The sequence below is a fragment of the Dermochelys coriacea genome, chromosome 9 (genome assembly GCF_009764565.3).
Source record: "Dermochelys coriacea isolate rDerCor1 chromosome 9, rDerCor1.pri.v4, whole genome shotgun sequence".
Classification (NCBI taxonomy): Eukaryota; Metazoa; Chordata; order Testudines; family Dermochelyidae; genus Dermochelys; species Dermochelys coriacea.
Window position 1 is genome coordinate 3,350,635 of NC_050076.1, and position 14,450 is coordinate 3,365,084.

The window sequence follows — 14,450 nt, forward strand, 5'->3', positions numbered from 1 at the left end:
AAAGGGGTCATCAGTACAAACGTTTGAGAACCACTGGCATATAGCACAGTGAGGATTACCGGATCTAAAGCTTTCTTCTAGTTCTTAGCAGTCCCGAGGTTTGTTTAAATGTCTGAGTGTTGGTGCATTCAAACATTTGGAAGCGGAGAAGGTGTTCTATTAGGGTCAGTAAAAGGTTTGGGAAACACCTGAATAGGTCCACAGAGAAGGCAAACCCTTCAATTGCTCAGTCTGTGAATGGCCCCCTACGGCCCACCTGTGAGAATGGCACTAGGCACTGATTCAACATCTAGTAATCTATACCAAGTGCCCCCAACATTTCCCCTCTCTTTCACATACGCCAGCCCCCCGGCCCTTCCTCTCCATTGCTTTGTGCACTTAGCTATGGAAGCTGGAGAATTGAGGGACCCCAGCCCCAAGGAATTTCAGAAAGCACTGTGCTTAGATGCGTTAGTAACGAGGGCTATGGAAGAACCACAGACATGCTGACGAACGTGGCAAGTCTAGCGCTCTACAGAAGAGCCTTAGCCTTGTCATCCACCAGCCAGACAACTCTTGGAAGGTTTCCTAGTGTGCAGGATTGGTCAGCTGAAGCCCAAATTGCTTTACTGCCTTCACACCCTTCAGTCTCATCCTGTGCCTTGAGTTAGTCACGTGTGAAAATGACGTTGCCAGACCATTCTGTCCTTGTTCTTCCTTATGCGTTCTCAAGAGGCAGAATTTAGCTCTTAGATGTTAAGCTCTTTGCGGCAGGGACTTGAGAACAGATGGTTTATTGAGCAGGATCATATGTTTGCAGGGTGTAATGTGATATTCTCTATCTATCCACACACAGCCGCCACCGGAGGGTAATGGTTTTCAGGCTGATTATTTGAACTGTGTCACCGAAGTAATGGGCTTCCCTTCTTACCTTTGGGAGAAGACTCAGGTTTAGAAAACTGACGCACGGAGCTAGGCTGGCTTGTAAAACCACGACTGTGATCAAAGTCGGCCAGTTCTGTGACTGGAGGTGGTGGCGGCCTGCCAAGAACAGAAAGGAGACAAAGTCAGGGGAAAAAATTACAGCAACAATGAAGCACCCAAAATAATACCCCGGAGCACAGCCCTGCATGTTTGCAGCAAAGGCATCTGTGCTGTTTGCTCTCCTGGCTGAACTTTTGCCTTTTATTCACAGGTTTCATTCACAGATTCCAAGGCCAGAAAGGACCATTGTGATCATCCAGTCTGAATCCCTGCATAGCCCAGGCCAGAGACCTGCCCCAGAGACCTGCCCCTAGAGCAGAGCTTTTAGAAAAGCATCCAGTCCCGATTTTAAAATGGCCAGTGATGGAGAATCCACCACAACCCTTGGTAAGTTGTTTCCAATGTTTAATTACTCCCATTGTTAATTTATGCATTATTTCCAGCCTTTAAGGCTTTTAAATAGTCTCCTTTTAATAGGATGTGGTCAAAATTTATTGAATGAAAAATTGTGCCATCTAAAAATAGGCCTTTTCTCACAAACATTCATCAAGGTTCTCCAAATATGTCGCATTTATGTAACTGAAAATTTTCATGGGATAATGGTTTCAATGTGTTTTCAGTAAACAAAACATTTCAATTGGGAAATTCCATAAAAAGATACCAGGATAAATTCTGCAGTGAAAAATAGGTACATTTTGAACTTTGCAAAGTGAGAACAGTTCTGAAAGTCGAATGTTTTTATTGATTCCTCCCCCCACCCCGACCAGCTTTACCCTTTATTCATTTAAAAAAAGTCTTTATTAGTCTCGTCCCAGTAACAGGGCTTAAACCCACCAAGTTCAACCCCAGCGTTTGACCTTGTCTTGCGGGCACTGTAACAGTGCATGGGAAGGGTGTAATATGGGCCTCCAACCACTGAAGTGCAATGTGGTGAATCAGTAAGATTCACCCAGTTGCAATGGATTGCCTGTACTCAGGCAGCTGTCTGACTTGAGTGTGTCTATGAGTCAGAGAGAGAGAGAGAGAGAGAGAGAGAGTGAGTGAGTGTGTGTGTGGGGCGGGGGGGCAGTGCACATGTCTCGGTTTATTAACGCTGCACAGAGACAACCGTGGCGTCCACTTGATTTCAGGTATTCAAAAGCAGCTGCTCCAACTCCTGCACATACTTAACCCACTCAGAGCTGCCTGTCCACTTATCAAGTGTCGCTGCCCAAGCTCAGCTGTCTTTGCCACTATAAGATGGGGACCCTACATTGGCTAAATGCCACGGACCCATATAAGCAAACCTCAAGGAGCACCTCACAGGACCCTGCACCTTCCATCCCTATTCAGTGTTCAAGCCCTGCACCCCCCGCCTCCATGTCATCTTCCAGCATTTGCTCCCCGAGATTCAACCATGTGATGGTTTCCTCGGCAGATTTGCCCAGTTTTACAGACTGGGAGTGCAGCTCACCGTGCAGGTTTGTCACTCTTGGGTCTCTGAGGTTCAAGCCTCTCTCTTGACCTTGGACGCGCGAATTCGCTTGTGTCACGCTGAGGGGGAGAAGAGAAGAGGGCAGGTCACTGGGGAGCCATACTTTCCTTACAAAACATGAGCCACATTGTCCAAAGTAGTCCCCTGCGACTGCATGAAAGAAGCCGCGACTACATACCTGTTCAGCAGGGAGCAAACCTGGGAACTCCCAAACTAAACGCACCAGCTTCGTGAGCCAAGCTCCTTTTGCTGTAAATATGAGGCAGGTTGCTATGCTGTTGGGGCCTGTTACTAGCAGGGGACACAACTATATCCATTAAGCCAGAGGAAATCTGCACAATCTGCAGAATTTCTTCAGGGGCTTGGGGCCAAGATGAGATGCTGAGAACTCACAACTTGAGAGGGCTTAAACAGGTGCAGCGGGTCATGGTGCTCAGCACCTTTCAGGATCAAGCCCTTTAACATTTTCCACACTAGCTACTCTCCTGTTTTAATCCACCAAGTGCTGGCATCTACAGCCCCTCTTGCAATCTGGACTGACACCACTTCTAGATACCCCACTTCACCTATGCCTCAGCTACCCCATCTGGAAAATGGGACCACCACAACTTGCTTTGTCGGGGTTTTCTGAGGCCAGGCGTACCTTCCAGTCTTGGTCCTGCCTTTTCTTTTCAAGAGAGGACTTCTCTCGTTCCTTCGTTTTCTTGTAAGCCTTCTTTTCCTCCGCCATCAACAGGCGAGCTATCTCCTACCAGGAAAAAATAGAAGACCCACCTAAGAGAGCTCTGGCTTTATTTGGATTTCAAGGAAATTGAATTTTCAGTGCTTTCCCACTGTGCTTTACAATTACTGCTGTTACCAGAGGAGCTAGGGATGGTGCTTTTCGCCCACTTGCCATCATAGGCGCTTTGATCCCCCATCTGGCTGGCTGCAGAATGAGACAGTGGCAAAGCCCCTAGGTTTGGAATTCACGGCACATCTTATTAGCTGACTTCACCGTGGCCACATTCTTCAAATGGCCACACTGAGCGGGAAGCTGGACGAAATGGCCAAACCTGCCCTTCAATTCCATTGGCTTTATGGGCATGCCATGATGCAAAGCGTCAGCAAAGTTAACAACCAATGAAGGGTGAAACCACGACCCCAATGACGTCAATGGCAAAGGTTCCATCGACTTTGAAGGGGCCAGGACTTGCCCAGAGAAGAGGCCACACTGCAGGGACGGGTCAGATGAGACACTACATGTATTGCCCATCATTGTTTGTTTCTGATTTGGTGACAGGCCAGTCTGGATCGGGACATCCCCTTTCTGCCCTTTGTTTCTTTCTCCCCACCCCATGAAGGTGGGGTTTCTCTGACAGTCCCCTTCAGGGCTGCTAGAGTCACTGTTATTTGGCCACCATCAGGAGCTGGCTATGGAAGAAATGGCTGGGCTGCAATCAGGACTGCCCTGAAATCTCGAGAGAGTGAAAAGAGGTGACAAGCCAACGGAGCCCTGCAAGGATGGAGGGACGGGGGAAAGTGCCAGAGGCAGACAGACATTTCTCATGAACCACAATTCTCAGCAGTTTGGTTCAAATGATTAAACTCTTAGAGGGACAGGGGCTCACCTCATCCTGGGCTACTTGTGCTGCCCGCTTATCAACCTGGTTGGCCTAGAGAACGAAAAGCAGTACATTTGAGATATCTCGAGTCAATCAAACAATAGCAAAGCCATGCTGCTCGGGGCCTGCCTAGACGCACACTGCTCTCTGCTCCCCAAGCACATCAACCCTCTCTGCATTTATCTCACGACCCAGGTTAAAGTGACCAGATTTGTTTTTAAAACCCTCCAGACTACCCCACCCCCCGCCCTCCTCCACTTACAACTCATCCTGCTCCCCTCCCCGTCCAATCCAGTCTCCTGCATAGCTTTTCCCAGCATTAGCGAGACAGACTCCTCCACTGCACCTCCCATCTTCCCATGCTGCCCTTCTTGCATCTGTCTTCTTCCTCGGCCCTGTTGCTGATCACACCTCAGCTCTCTGCCCGCCTGCGCCACCTAAGGTGTGTTTGCCTCTGTCCTTACCATACCCTGCCCAGTGCTCTGGGAAATGCCGAGTGTGCGTGAAAGAAATGATAAAAATCAAGTTGCATTTACTGAAAACTGCGCGAGGTCACCGTTACAATGCATGGAATAGGACCCAAAGCATTTAGGGATAGGTTTTTAAAAGTATTTAAACACTTAACTCCCATTGCACCTAAATACCTTTAAAAATCTGGCCCCTTACATGACAGCGCACATTAGCTCTCAACAGCAGCTGACACTGGCCAAGGGGTTAATTCCCCAGTCACTCGTTAGTTAATTGTTGCCATCTCTGCTCACCAGAAGCTCTTCCTCTTGAAGTTTCCTAGCGATCTCTGCATCATACAGCTCCAGGTCCCTACGGGCCACTCGGGGTTTGGCATAAACAGCTTCTTTCGTCCCCCTTGACTTCAATCCTGCAAAACCAGGAGAGAAATCAAATCCCTCAGCTCCTACGCAGCTTGGAATGGGACCACCCCCATAACCTCATCCACCCAACTGCAATCGGCTACTTTCCCAGAAGCCCAAACAGGCTCTGCTCAGAAGGTCCAGAGATCCACTACTGGAGACAGCGATGTAGGAAAAGCCTCTCTGAAATGCTGGGCTCTGCAAAACCAGGAACAGGCTCGCGTGAGATTTCTGGTCATTACTGCCCCCTGACTGGTTCACAAATTCAGCAAGGTCAGCCCTTCTTTGGGAGAGAAAATAATTAAACAAATACTTTTCTGAAGCTCATACAAGGTTCAGTTCTTGTTCTGGGCAGAAAGTGGGGTCAAATCACCCCTATTTTAGACGGTTTCCACAAGGATACATTTTTAGAGCCAGTCCAGACTCCATTTGCACCAGGAGTTGGAGAGAGAGTCAGAGGAAGCTCAGGGGCTCTCCTCATTCCTGTTGGACCAGATACAAGGATGCTGCACTTAATCAAACAATGAGAGCCCTATCTAGCTTGCATCTTCAGATGCTGGGCTACAATACTCTGATCTCAGGATCATCCAGCAAGTGCCTCTCTCTGAATATCAGATCATCTCTCTCTACCCTCAATTCAGCAATTACGATCTGCTTCAAAATTAATAATCTTTACCTACTGCCATAGGGCAGACTCTTCCTACATGGAGGGAAAGGGTTTTTCCTTCCATGTAACTAATCCACCTCTCCAAGTGGCAGTAGCTAGGTCAATGGAAGGATTCTTCCATTAACCCAGCCACATCTACACCAGGGGTTAGGTCGGCGTAGTTACAGCATTCAAGGGTGTGAATTGTACACACCCCTGAGCAATGTTGCTCGGCCAATCTAAATTTTAAGGGTAGACCAGGACGTAGCTAGTTTTTTTCCCTCAGAATACAAAGAGAAACATTTATTTCATAGCTTCCAAGGCCAGAAGGGACCACTGTGATCATCTAGTCTGACCTCCTCGATAACACAGGTCAGAGACCTGCCCCACAATCATTCGTAGAGCAGAGCTTTTAGAAAAAACACCCAATCTTGATTTTAAAATGATCAGTGATGGAGAATCCACCACGACCCTTGCTAAGTAGTTCAATTGTTAATTACTCTGACTGTTAAAAAATTTACACCTTATTTTCAGTCTGAATTTGTCTAGCTTTAAGTTCTAGCCATTGGATGACGTTATCCCTTTCTCTGCTGGACTGAAGAGCCCATTATCAAATATTTGTTCCCCATGTAGGTACTTACAGACTGTTACCAAGTTGACCCTTAACCTTCTCTTTGTTAAGCTAAATAAATTGTTTGTTAAGATAAACAGACCGAATATAGAAATACAGTAGTAATTTCCATACGACTCCTGCCCACATGAAGGTGGAACCTCTGACACAAAGCACCAGCTATAATTAAAAGACCCATAGGAAAAGGAGATGAGCTGCTACTTGTATAGCTTGGCTATTTTCATCATTGTATAGTCACTATACATCCAGTGGGATGCTATGCCATGGTCTCCCAGAGAAATGACTGTGACCTTTATTGATACACACACCTTATCAATAACTTGCATTTCCAAAAAACAAACTTCTGCAGGTGCTTCTAAAAGCTTCTAAGAGCACAAAACTCAACACCCTGCAAGGTGGATACGTAGGATCATCTCCACCTTACAGAGAGGGAAGCTGCAGTGCAGATCAGTTAGGTGACTAGTGCAAGCTCCTACTAAGTCAAGGGCAGAACTGAAGCTAGACCCCCAGTCTCCAAACTCCTGGCTTTTTTTCTTTAGCAACAAGACCATTGTCGTCGCTTCGCTGATAGCAGAGGCGTTAGAGTAGGTGTTTAAATTCTAATGGCATATTTGGATTTTTAAAGTGCACTTAATCCATGTGCTCTACATGCATGTACAGCAACACACCACACAATGAACCAGGAAACACTTCTGTATAAAAAAACAAAAACAAAAACAGAAATTTTCTCTTTCTGGCAAAAAGCTAAGATCTTGTACAACAGCTCCGAACCCCATGGCTCCCACTTAGGCATCTAAACACACAGCTGGACTTTCAAAACAAGAGGTCCTAAGGGAGGTGGCCAGGAGCCACTGAGGACAGTGGGAACAGCTAGGTGCTGAGTGCTTTTGAAAAGCTGTCCCCAAAGAGAGCACACCCCTCACTCGGGGGGCCAGATTCTGCCCTCATTTACAATCCCAGTAAACAGAATAAGGTGGCAAGAGTGTGACTGAGAGCAGAATCTGACTCATTCAGGCCCCACCCTCCACTGGTTTTGTTTTGATACCAGGAGACAGCAGAGACGGTAATTATTGTTATTAGTAAAAGGCTGTTTCCACCAGACAGTGGGAGTAGAGTTCATAGCAATTCCTTTTCACCCGCCCACTAGTATATACCAGAAAGAGTCTGAATATGAATAAGGAGGGTCTTATTAAGGAAGGGGGCCGTCCTGGTTCAGAGAACAAGAGCCAAGACCATTTTCTGTCTCTCTAGGTACTTGGGCAGCTCTGATCACCGTCATGTCCACAGAGTCGATGCAGAACTATCTTTATCACACGGGAGCTGGGGAGACCGGGAACTTTCCAATGGCACTTCTAACGCAAGCCTAGGAAACAAACTGGCGGTCTAGACAGATGGGGCCCAGACAGATATTCTAGACAGGGACCTTGAGAAGAACCAGGACAACCTGACAAATCAGGCTCATACCCTGCATCATTCCCCCACCCACCCTTCTGTGTTACCTGGGTCTCGATGGCAGTCTCTGTCCCTTTCCCAGTTCTCAGCGTGTGGGGAGGGAGACGTTCTTGGCCCGTGTCCTGCTCTTTTATAATTGCTCTCCTGACCGCTCCTATGATCTTGCCTGTGAAATTCCTCTGCATCATGGAGCCTCACTTCACAAGACCCCCTAGGGGACAGGCGGTCTTGGCGGTGGGACCTGTGGTTTTCCAGGTATGATAAACAGCTGCTGCTGTGGTCCTGAGCTGCCTCCAGATCAAGACTGGGAGGTCGCCTCACTCTCTCCTTGCTCAGCGGCTTCCTGTCTCTCTGCTGCTGGCTTTTGCTGTGGCCCCAGGCTGCCTGGTCAGTCTCCAGATCCAGTATAAGAGCAGGTGGCCTCCGAGACCTTTCCTGGCTCAAGGGCCTTCTTTCTTTTTGCTCCCAGCTGGCACGTCCCACCTCCGTGCCCAGATCAAGGCTGGGAGGTCTCAGAGGCCTCTCCTGGCTAGTTGGTTTCCTTTCCCGCCGCTCCCAGCTGCTGCTGTGGTCCCAGGCATTGTATTCAACTGGTCTGTCCAGATCAAGGCTGGGAGGTCTCCTGGATTTCTCACGGCTCAGTGGCTTCCTTTGCAAGCTGCGGCTGCTGTCCCAGGGCTCATAGTCAGTTGTCCTGTCCAGGTCAGGGCTGGGAGGTCTCTGAGGCCTCTCCCGGCTGGCTGGTTTCCGCCATTCCCTGCTGCGTTGCTGGCCATCCCTGGTCCTGCTCAGCGGAGGAGAGTGCCGAGACTCCTCGGCGGCAGGGTGCTCGCATTCAGTGGCGTTATCAGAAAGATCCAGGGAGGCTCTTTGGGGTTCTCTCTGCTGACGTGCGTGCCTGTCACCACTCCGGGCTCGGCGGGGCCGCGAGTACTCAGAAACCTGCTCCCTGGAGCTACCCCTCAGATGGTCTGAGCGACGAGGGATGGGACAAACAACGAAGCAGGTTAGTGACACACAAGTTAATGCCAACGAACGGGGCGAGCTCACGCAGCATGCGTTGGCACAAGCGTGACACAGGATTAGCGGAAAATGCAGCTCCACATGGAAACAGGTAAGATGGGCAGCACAAACATGCAGGGTCAGAACGGGAGGCTGAGGTACAGGTGGGCAGCTGAGAGTTACACAACACAATGGGGACTAATTAAGCAGCTGAACTAGGAGGAGCAAGTGATGGATGAGGGACTGACGTATGGCAGGTTTGGTTTGATAAGCACCCAGCCATCTGGATTCTCATCTAAAGCCTGAGCGCCTGAAAAAACAAGGCTGGGTAACTTGAGAGATGGGGGGGACCTCTCGCTGCCGGCTGGGCTGACAAAGAGCATGGGACCAGCCCATTGCATGGGGTTTCCTTACTTCCAGTTGCTCCTGGACCCAACCAGAACCAGGTTTGCAAAGGGCAGCTCAATGGAGAGGGGTGGAAGGATCTGGGAGAGGAGAAATGTACGTAGGCCTCCAGAAATGTTTCGGTGTCCGTTCTGAAGAGAGGCTCAGATCAGGTCTCAGATCTTTCAAATCCTGTTTGCCCAGCCCTAGTTTTAGCCATAAGATTTCAGTAAAATGGGGGGGGGGGGGGAAAGACCACCACCATGTGTTTTCATGGGGGAGGAATAAAGCTCCATGCTGTGAAATTAAGGCAGCTTGGAGACAGGCCAATTCTACCTTTTTATAAGCTCACCCATTACCATGGTATCTGAGCACCTTGCTCGAAAAGTAAATGGAGACTAACAACCCTCCCTTCGGTGAATCAGAAAGCAGGAGGGCTGAAGGCCCTAGTTCCCACATTAGAGAACTCAAGTCTAGACTCTAAGTATCACTGCAGAAATTTAAGGGCTGGACTGTACTTCACAAAACTTACACACTAAGTTCAGAAAATGGTTCCTGACCTAAGCAATGTAGTTTTAAAAAAAAACAAAAAAACCAAAACCCATTCCCCTTGGTTGTTTCACAGTTTTGCTTCATCTGAGCTTTCCATGAAGCGGGTGGAAATCCTCTTTGATTTTGCTTTCACAGCGATAACTACATACAAATGTTTAACTGTGGGGGAGTTGGAAGTGTGCCTACCCACAATCTTCTGTTCAATTTAATTTCTAAGAAAAGTCACAGGGCAGAGTGAAGTGCTACATACAGCAGTACAGTGAAGAACTCAAGAGTACAGCCATGAGAAAGAATTCACACTAAGCCAAGATGACTGTAAGCAGGATTGCAGCACAATGAAACAGCGAGGGACTTTCCTTCTCCATTGTGGATACAGTTTCATAATAGCTAAGAGAGACAAGGTGGGTGAGGGAATCTCTTTTGTTGGGCCAACTTCCGTTGGTGAGAGACACAAGCTTTCAAACTAAGCAGAGTTCTTCTTCAGGTATGGGAAGTGTACTCAGAGGGTATGTCTACACTGCAATCAAACACCTGTGGCTGACCCGGGTCAGCTGACTTGAGCTTCCAGGGCTTGGGCCATGGGATTGTAAAATGGCTGTGTGGATGTTCGGGCTTGGCTCTGGGACCCCAAGCCTGGGCTCCAGCCACCTGCGCTGAATATCTACAAAGCAATTTTTAGCCCCACAGCCCAAACCACACCTGGGCCAGCCACAGCCATGCCCTGGGTCTTTTATTCCAGGGCTTGGGCCATGGGATTGTAAAATGGCTGTGTGGATGTTCGGGCTTGGCTCTGGGACCCCAAGCCTGGGCTCCAGCCACCTGCGCTGAATATCTACAAAGCAATTTTTAGCCCCACAGCCCAAACCACACCTGGGCCAGCCACAGCCATGCCCTGGGTCTTTTATTCCAGTGTAGACATAACTAGTGTCTCACAGATATATAGAAAGCCCAGACTTGCCAGGGCTGATTAAGTCTGCTGTGAAAAGTGACAGCTGCACGTTTGTTAACATCATTTTTCACAACAGACTTACTAACGAGCAATAAACAAACTAAAATGATTTGGATGTGTGTAGATGCATATTTATTTGGTTTTCCTAAAGCTAATTAAGTATTTCAGGAAACAGGGTGAGAGCGGACACCAGCAACACCAAAGTTTTTTTTCCTGAGAACCCCTGCTCTAAGCCGACAGGAGAGAGCTCTGCTGGGTTAATAACTCCACCTCCGCGACAGGTAATACCTATGTCAGCAGGAGAAGCTCTGCGATTGACACAGCGCTGTCCACTCCGGTGCTTAGGTCGGTATAACTGAGGTTGCTCAGGGGTGTGGATTATTCACACCCCTGAGCGTCGTAAATTGTACCAAAGTAATTTGTAGTGTAGACATAGCCTGAGTACCTTTCCCAGACCTGAAGCAGAGCTCTGTGTAAGGTCAAAATCTTGTCTCTCTCATCAACAGCACTTGGTCCAATTAAAAAAAAAAAAATACCACTTCACCCATCTTGTCTCTCTACTATCCTGCAGCCAACATGGCTACAACATTGCATATAATAGCAATGCTCATTTTAAGGAGGTTCTATTGTACATTGTTTGTGTTCTGTTTTAAGGAAAGCACAGTTAAACTGTTACTATCCTTTGAAACAAGGAGCCAGACTTGGGGATCAAAACAACTGGGTCTCTTTAAATCATACTGTTTAGAAAAATCTCTTCAAAGCTATAAGAAATGCAGCCTACTGCAAACCAATCTTTAAAGCAAATCTGCATGACTTTTGTACAAGATAGATATCTATTTTAAAAACAACAAACAAAAAACCAAGAACTGAAAGGATGAGTATGGCACTGTCTGTTAAATGGTGGATTTTCCTGGACAATTTCAAATGGCAACTGTTATTTGCAGATGATGAATAGCAGTTTTAAAGAAAATTATCTGGATGATTTACTGAACAGTGATTAGAAATAAAAGGAAAGTCGGAAAGCAAGGAGTCAGTTTCTGCACAACACAAACAAGTGCCTACAACCCAGCATCACCTGTGATTCGTTTAATCTTGTCTGCACAGCTCAAGAAAAAAGCAAAAACAAGCCAAGCAACCACCTCTGACAGGGAAAAGAAAGGGAAGGACGGCATGAAATGCTGAAGCTCGGTTGGGAAAGGATTGTTTCTGTGTGGGTAACTCTGCCATGCCAGACAACCTGAGCAGGAGATTTGGTGTCAGTGAATCTCAGGACTGTTAGCTTCCACCCAACCTGCAGTAACCGTGGTGCCCTGCAGTAGTTGCAACATAAGCACTCTTAGGGGTTGGTGCCACTTTATCAAACAATAAGAGACAGGGTGACCAGGACAATATTTTCCAGGGACAGATTCTTCCAGGACAGAAACTTTCTTCTTTTGTATTTATTTTTCCTTTTAAAAATAGGGATGGTTCTGAACTAGAATCTCAGATCCACACCCACTCTGAATATGGGGGAAGCTTGGATGCAGATCACAACACTTTCCAGCTAGGACCCACATCAAGTGAGGATAATGCAAACCAATAACGCTGGGTCCTTATCACCTTGCGCTCAGGTACTTCACAGGTGCCAGAGCAACATGCTAGATGCTCTCGGTGGTTTTAGAGAGCCCACTACGGTTAGCTATCTAGTTGCTAAATGCAAGGAGAAAAAAAGGCCACTATTACTGGCTGATTAAGGACCTTCTACCCTGCCCCTCCCATGGTTGGATCATGTTTCTAGACTAGATCATGACAGGTGGAAGAAGTCTGGTGGGAGGAAATGTCACCATGCCAGTTTGCAGCCTCTCTTAGGATATCCTGCTCTCCAGGTGCATCACACATGGTGCTGCATATCTTCTTAGCATACAGGTTCAGAGGATCATGGATCTTTTCCATCTCTAACTTCTGCTGCAAAATCTAGCCAATCTTCCGACCCCAACAAGAGCAAGATTATTCCCCTACAGCATGTCCTCCACTGACTTCCCAAGTCGAATTCTAAAAGATTCCAGCAGGGAGTCCATCACCACTTTCATTGGGAGAACATTCTGTGTATGGTAGATCTCATCGTTCTGATGTTTCCATCTAGTTGCTGCTCCACAGTTTGTGGTATGAACTCTCTGGCCATCCTAAAGCTTATTTCTGACTGAACTTTAGTTAAACATTTTACTTGGGAGGGCAGATGAAATATGTAATAATCAGACACAGATCTTAAAGTCAGAAATCAGTGGTCTGCTCTTCAATTGTGCAATTCCTGAATTCAAAAAAGGCAAATCCTTTCCCAACACACATTTTTCAGGAGGAAGAACGCCAGAAAGAGCCGCCACCAGCAAATAGAGCAATTTTCGGTGTGTTCAATAATGAAACACCCCGATTCTCTCCTGACCTGGAGGGAGGTTGTGTTTGATCATAAAAGCAGGTCCCCAAGGAAAAACAGCCCTGCAGATTATATTCTTTTCATGATTAACAGACCAGAGTGATAATTTTGATGAAGTTGTTTTTTGGAGACTCTCCTGTTTTTCAGTAAGTCATACCAGTTGAATATACTGCTTCTAATGCTGGATACATACCTGATAGGAATTCTCTTTGAACGGCCACTCCATAGACCAGTTATTCATTACACACTTAGACCACTGTGGGTATTTCAGATGACCACACAAATCAAAAATGGAAACACTGTCCTTAAAATTGTAGTGTCTCAATTACCTTAAGCTTTCTTGTTAGTACACTCCATGTTAATAAATTAGACACATATACTGTCTGCCACATATCATCTTTAACCACAAGCAGGTTTTACATACATACCGTCCCCACCCTATAACCCATTTTAATGGAACATTAGATAAAGCTCTTGTCCCCATCTTTATTTTAATCTCCTGGTTCTAGCCTAGGGCCCAATAAGTCAATGACAAAACCCCAATAGATGTCACTGCGTCCTTAAGCAGAGCAGAAGAAATGAACTTAAACCAAAATCTCAGCTCTCCAGCAGAAGGTCAAACTGTATAGCTCAGGATCACCAGTACTACAGAGCGTGGGATCCTTGCGCTAGAGAGGAAAGGTTACCTCCGTTCTCTGAGTAGTAACTGTCCTCGTGAGCAGTGTGTCCCTGGGGTTCTGGGTAGTGCTTTTTACTTTTCTTTTCTTCCTGCAGTTCCTTCTGCTGTAGGATGCGGGCAATGTCCTAGAGATGGAGGAGAGACAGAGTCAGGACATTTCCAGAGAGCACAGGGAATTCTCTCTTTCCTTCACTTATTATCGCCAAGGAGATGCTAAGTTGTACCTGTAACAGCTGTGGATGCCTTTGCTGCTACATGCTGTAAGTAACAATCCTTCACATTTCTGAAGGCCCCCTATCTAAAGATCCCAATGAGCATCACAGACCGTGAATTCACCCTCGCAACATCCCAGGGATTTAGTTCATTACTCTCAGTTTACACAAGGGAAGACAAAGGCACAAAGAGCTCAAGCGACAACCTGACCCACATGCTGACTAGTACACCCCACAGTTCTCTCTTTACCAAAGAGAATGAATTAGGGGACTACATGGCTCTGTCCTTTGGGGACAAGGGATCCTGCAGGACAGCCTCCTCCCCATCAACCCCCCAGTGCACAATCAGCATGCAAGGAGCACCAGGGAGTGAATCAGCATTGACTGTGCTATGGTGTTCTACTCTCTTCTGAAGTTGTGAATATCTGAATGGGTTAATTTTAGCTACTGCAGGCAGCAAGTATTGATTTTATTTTAAGCGAGGCCAATTGTAGGTGCACTGGCGGAGTGGTTAAGGAGTTCAGCTGCAATCCTGGAGGCCGTGGGCTCAAGTCTCGCTCGTTCTGACACTGAAAGGCTACCTCCAATTACAAAATGGGCATCGGGTGCTCCATGGGGTTAGG

At 47.1% G+C, this 14,450-nt stretch overlaps 1 protein-coding gene across 2 annotated transcripts in view; it reads right to left on the reverse strand.

Annotated features, from left to right (window-relative positions):
* The window catches only part of CCDC50 (coiled-coil domain containing 50), a 53,759-nt gene that overhangs the window by 5,715 nt on the left and 33,594 nt on the right, over window positions 1-14,450 (reverse strand). For both annotated transcript variants that reach the window (XM_038416449.2, XM_043493112.1), the window contains exons 5-10: window positions 13,623-13,740; window positions 4,803-4,918; window positions 4,048-4,092; window positions 3,081-3,185; window positions 2,417-2,496; window positions 911-1,020 (exon numbers count right to left, since the gene is read on the reverse strand). In XM_038416449.2, the coding sequence (XP_038272377.1) occupies window positions 911-1,020; window positions 2,417-2,496; window positions 3,081-3,185; window positions 4,048-4,092; window positions 4,803-4,918; window positions 13,623-13,740 (574 nt within the window). The remainder of the gene's footprint in view (window positions 1-910; window positions 1,021-2,416; window positions 2,497-3,080; window positions 3,186-4,047; window positions 4,093-4,802; window positions 4,919-13,622; window positions 13,741-14,450) is intronic.